Source organism: Empidonax traillii, unplaced genomic scaffold (genome assembly GCF_003031625.1).
Source record: "Empidonax traillii isolate 1590-97213 ecotype Southwest subspecies unplaced genomic scaffold, ASM303162v1 scaffold2299:size32575, whole genome shotgun sequence".
NCBI lineage: Eukaryota > Metazoa > Chordata > Aves > Passeriformes > Tyrannidae > Empidonax > Empidonax traillii.
Genome location: NW_020957492.1, coordinates 22,340 through 28,333, shown reverse-complemented (window position 1 = coordinate 28,333; position 5,994 = coordinate 22,340). Strand labels below are relative to the sequence as shown.

Here is a 5,994-nt window from a genome sequence, read left to right as displayed (position 1 = left end):
CAACTCAGGACACCATCGACAGGTGTGGGATCAACTCAGGGGGACACCAACAGGTGTGGGATCAACTCAGGGGGACACCAACAGGTGTGGGATCAACTCAGGGAAACATCAACAGGTGTGGGATCAACTCAGGGAAACATCAACAGGTGTGGGATCAACTCAGGACACCATCGACAGGTGTGGGATCAACTCAGGACACCATTGACAGGTGTGGGATCAACTCAGGGAAACATGGACAGGTGTGGGATCAACTCAGGACACCATTGACAGGTGTGGGATCAACTCAGGACATCAACAGGTGTGGGATCAACTCAGGACACCACTGACAGGTGTGGGATCAACTCAGGACACCATTGACAGGTGTGGGATCAACTCAGGGGGACACCATTGACAGGTCTGGGATCAATTCAGGACACCATTGACAGGTCTGGGATCAATTCAGGACACCATCGACAGGTGTGGGATCAACTCAGGGTGGGATCAACTCAGGACATCAACAGGTGTGGGGTCAACTCAGGACACCATCGACAGGTGTGGGATCAACTCAGGACACCATTGACAGGTGTGGGATCAACTCAGGGGGACACCAACAGGTGTGGGATCCACTCAGGACACCAACATTCCCCGGCAGCCTAAACCTCGTGGGCACCAAAGGAGGTTCCTCTGTGGAACTGATCCCTCTCCAAAGGGGGGGGAAACCCCCCCAAACCAGCCCAGAACTGACTTTTTTTGGGGCCAGGGCAGCGGGGAGGGGTGGGGGCGGGCGCTCACCGGGGCGACAGGGCACGCAGAGCCCCCGGGAATCCCGGACCAGCTCCATGGTGTCCTCGTTGACCTTCACCAGCCGGATGGGGTAGACGTTGGGCAGGATCCGGCTGTTGAACCCGCAGGCTCCCACCTGCCCAAGGACGAAAAACAACCCCCCAAAAACAACAACAACAACAAAAAAGCTGTAGGGATTCCACCTCCAGGTTTAAATCGGAAGGTCACCCCAAAATTCACCCCAAATGGGGTTTTTTTTTTCCAATTTTCTGCGCCGGCTGCCGAGGCAGCTCCGTTATTGGGGGGGGGGGGGGAAACAAAAAACAACGACCCAAATCAGAAAAAAAGCTGCAGGTTTGAAGGTGGTTTACAACATTTAAGGTTTGAAGGGGATTTACGACATTTAACCAACGGTTTGAAGGTGATTTACGACATTTAACCAAAGGTTTGAAGGTGTTTTACGACATTTAACCAATGGTTTGAAGGTGATTTAGAACACTTAACCAATGGTTTGAAGGTGTTTTTGGTTTGAAGGTGTTTTACGACATTTAACCAATTTAACCAATGTTTTTGAGGTGTTTTACGACATTTAACCAATTTAACCAACAGTTTGGAGGTGATTTACGACATTTAACCAATTTAACCAACAGTTTGGAGGTGTTTTACGGCATTTAAGGTTTGAAGGCGATTTACAACACTTAACCAACGGTTTGGAGGTGTTTTACGACATTTAACCAATTTAACCGATGGTTCGGAGGTGTTTTACAACATTTAACCAACGGTTCGAAGGTGATTTACAACATTTAAGGTTTGAAGGGGATTTACGACATTTAACCAATGGTTTGAAGATGTTTTACGACATTTAACCAATCTAACCGACGGTTTGAAGGTGTTTTATGATATTTAACCGATGGTTTGAAGGTGTGTTTGGTTTGAAGGTGATTTACGACATTTAACCGACGGTTTGAAGGTGTTTTACGACATTTAACCAATTTAACCGACGTTTTGGAGGTGGTTTACAACATTTAAGGTTTGAAGGCGATTTATGACATTTAACCAATTTAACTAATGGTTTGAAGATGTTTTATGACATTTAACCAATTTAACCGATGGTTTGGAGGTGATTTACGACATTTAACCAACGGCTTGAAGGTGATTTACAACACTTAACCAATGGTTTGAAGGTGTTTTGGGTTTGAAAGTGTTTTATGACATTTAACCAACGTTTTGAAGGTGTTTTACGACATTTAACCAATTTAACCGATGGTTTGGAGGTGATTTACGACATTTAACCAACGGTTCGAAGGTGATTTACGACATCTAAGGTTCGAAGGCGATTTACAACATTTAACCAATGGCTTGAAGGTGATTTACAACATTTAACGTTTGAAGGAGATTTACGACATTTAACCAACGGTTTGAAGGTGATTTACGACATTTAACCAATTTAACTGACGTTTTGAAGATGTTTTATGACATTTAACCAATTTAACCGACGGTTTGAAGGTGATTTCCACCATTTAACTGATGGTTTGAAGGTGATTTACGACATTTAACCAAAGGTTTGAAGGTGATTTACAGCATTTAACCAATGGTTTGAAGGTGTTTTAGAACACTTAACCAACGGTTTGAAGGTGTTTTTGGTTTGAAGGTGTTTTACGACATTTAACCAATTTAACCAATGGTTTGAAGGTGTTTTACACCATTTAAGGTTCGAAGGCAATTTACAACATTTAACCAATGGTTTGAAGGTGATTTACAACACTTAACCAATGGTTTGAAGGTGTTTTTGGTTTGAAGGTGTTTTACGACATTTAACCAACGTTTTGAAGATGTTTTACGACATTTAACCAATTTAACCAACATTTTGAAGGTGTTTTACGACATTTAACCAACGGCTTGAAGGTGATTTACACCATTTAACTGATGGTTTGAAGGTGATTTACAACACTTAACCAATGGTTTGAAGGTGTTTTAGAACACTTAACCAATGGTTTGAAGGTGTTTTTGGTTTGAAGGTGTTTTATGACATTTAACCAACGTTTTGAAGATGTTTTATGACATTTAACCAATTTAACCGACGGTTTGGAGGTGTTTTACAACATTTAACCAATGGCTTGAAGGCGATTTACAACATTTAAGGTTTGAAGGGGATTTACAACATTTAACCAACGGTTTGGAGGTGATTTACAGCACTTAACCAATGGTTTGAAGGTGTTTTTGGTTTGAAGGTGTTTTACGACATTTAACCAATTTAACCAACGGTTTGAAGGTGATTTACAGCACTTAACCGATGGTTTGAAGGTGTTTTAGAACACTTAACCAACGGTTTGAAGGTGTTTTTGGTTTGAAGGTGTTTTACGACATTTAACCAATTTAACCGATGGTTTGGAGGTGTTTTACGACATTTAACCAACGGTTTGAAGGTGATTTACGACATCTAAGGTTCGAAGGCGATTTACAACATTTAACCAACGGTTCGAAGGTGATTTACAACATTTAAGGTTTGAAGGTGATTTACAACATTTAACCAACGGTTTGAAGGTGATTTACACCATTTAACTGATGGTTTGAAGGTGATTTACAGCACTTAACCAATGGTTTGAAGGTGTTTTTGGTTTGAAGGTGTTTTACGACATTTAACCAATTTAACCAACATTTTGGAGGTGTTTTACGACATTTAACCAATTTAACCGATGGTTTGGAGGTGTTTTACGACATTTAACCAATTTAACCAACGGTTTGGAGGTGTTTTACGGCATTTAAGGTTTGAAGGCGATTTACAACATTTAACCAAAGGTTTGGAGGTGTTTTATGACATTTAACCGATGGTTTGAAGGTGTTTTAGAACACTTAACCAATGGTCTGAAGGTGTTTTTGGTTTGAAGGTGTTTTATGACATTTAACCAATTTAACCGATGGTTTGGAGGTGTTTTACGACATTTAACCAACGGTTCGAAGGTGATTTACGACATCTAAGGTTCGAAGGCGATTTACAACATTTAACCAACGGCTCGAAGGCGCTCACCGGGGCTCTGAGGGCGTTCAGGGGGCCGAGGTTACTCGAGCAAAGCGGGAACGTTCCGCTCGAACCGTTTCGAGCTCCTCCACCGAAACCCAACCCCCCCCCCTCACCTTGCCGTCCAGGTTGGCGATGCTGCAGTTGCACTCGGTGGCCCCGTAGAACTCGCCGATCTGGCGCAGGCGGAAGCGCCGCGTGAACTCCTCCCACAGGTGGGGCCTCAGCCCGTTGCCCACGGCCAGGCGGACGCGGTGCCGGCGCTCGGCCTCGCGCACCGGCTGGCTCAGCAGGTACCGGCAGATCTCCCCGATGTACTGGATGATCTGGGCGGAAAAACGAGCGGTCAGGAGTCAGGAGTGATCCTCGGAAACGGGCCCCTCAGGTCAGGAAGGACATTGAGGGGCTGGAGCGGGTCCAGAGAAGAGCAACGAGGCTGGTGAAGGGACTGGAGCACAAGTGCTGTGAGGAGAGGCTGAGGGAGCTGGGGTTGTTTAGTGTGGAGAAGAGAAGGCTTAGAGGTGACCTCATCACTCTCTTCAACTACCTGAAGGGAGGTTCTAGCCAGGTGGGGGTTGGGCTCTTCTCCCAGGACAAGGGGACATGGGCTCAAGCTCTGCAAGGGGAGGTTTAGGTTAGATGTTGGGAAGAAATTCTTTACAGAGAGGGGAATCAGGCATTGGAACGGCCTGCCCAGAGAGGTGGTGGATTCACCATCCCTGGAGGTTTTTAAGCAGAGATTGGACGTGGCCCTTAGTGCCATGATATAGTAATTGGAGTTGGATCAGGGGTTGGACTGGATGATCTTGGAGGTCTTTTCCAACCCAATCTATTCTGTGATTCTACGATTCTATGAAAGCGGGGAGAGCAACCCCGGGGTGGGCTTGGGGTGTAGGAAGCGGAGATGAAGAAGGTGTGAGGACCACGTGGGGATGGGGAAGGTCTGCAGGGTGAAGACACTCCTGAAACCCCTCCCGTGGAAAGTGTGGGAAAGACCAGAAAGTTTCGGAACTTGTTAAGTTACTGACGATGTTAAACGCTCATCGCCTTTTTCCCTCTTTTATGCACATAAAACATCGTGTAATAGTTTTTGTTACTTCTATTCCTAATCTCCTTTTCCCCGTCAATTCAAATTTGCTGTCGGGGAGAGGGGGAAGTGGAGACGAAGAAGGTGGAAAGATCATGTGGAGATGGGAGGGGCTGCAGGGTGGAGACACCCCTGAAATGAAGGGTTGGACACCCCTGAAATGAAGGGTTGGACATTCCTGACATCAAGGGATGGACATTCCTGAAATCAAGGGTTGGACATTCCTGAAATCAAGGGTTGGACATTCCTGATATCAAGGGTTGGACACCCCTGAAATCAAGGGTTGGACATTCCTGACATCAAGGGTTGGACATTCCTGACATCAAGGTGGATCAAGGGTTGGATTTGATGATCTCGGAGGTCTCTTCCAAAAGGGGATGGAGAACATGGAGAAGGGGATGGAGAACATGGAAAAGGGGATGGAGAACGTGGAAAAGGGGATGGAGAACGTGGAAAAGGGGATGGAGAACGTGGAAAAGGGGATGGAGAACATGGAAAAGGGGATGGAGAACGTGGAAAAGGGGATGGAGAACGTGGAGAAGGGGATGGAGAACGTGGAGAAGGGGATGGAGAACATGGAAAAGGGGATGGAGAATGTGGAAAAGGGGATGGAGAAGTCAGAGAACACGGAGAAGGGGTTGGAGCGTGAGGAGGATCAGGAGAACTTGTGAGGAGCAGCTGAGGGAGCTGGGGGAGGGTGGGGTTATCCCGGGGAAAAGGAGGCTCTGGGAGAAAATTCTGGCTCCCAGGAATTCCCTGGAAGGAGGTGGGAGCCGGGTGGGGGTCGGTCCCTTCTCCCCAGGGACGAGAGGACGAGCCAGGGGAGCTCCAGGTTGGATTTTGGGGGGGAAAATTCCTGTGTGGGAAGGGTTGGGAGGGGGCAGGGGGTCCCAGGGGAGGGGTCAGGGTGGGAGCCGAGGGGTTGTGTCCCCCCTGGGCGCTCCCAGCACCCCTCACCGTGCAGCGGTACTGGACGCAGTCGTCCCAGAAGCGGCTGGCCGAGAACTTCCTCCTGATGACCACGGTGAGCCCGTGCAGCAGGCACTGCCCCACCCCCATGATGTTCCCTGCAAAACACACGGGAAAAACGGCCTGGAAAACGCGGGGAGGGAGCGGGGGGAGGGAG

The 5,994-nt window shown here is 47.1% G+C and overlaps 1 protein-coding gene across 1 annotated transcript in view; it reads right to left on the bottom strand.

Moving 5' to 3' along the window:
- Positions 1-5,994, bottom strand: part of LOC114071808 (long-chain fatty acid transport protein 1-like) — a gene marked incomplete at its 3' end in the record, with an annotated part of 18,535 nt that overhangs the window by 4,148 nt on the left and 8,393 nt on the right. The window contains exons 5-7 of the mRNA XM_027909669.1: positions 5,826-5,935; positions 3,898-4,107; positions 772-898 (exon numbers count right to left, since the gene is read on the bottom strand). Of these exons, the coding sequence (XP_027765470.1) occupies positions 772-898; positions 3,898-4,107; positions 5,826-5,935 (447 nt within the window). The remainder of the gene's footprint in view (positions 1-771; positions 899-3,897; positions 4,108-5,825; positions 5,936-5,994) is intronic.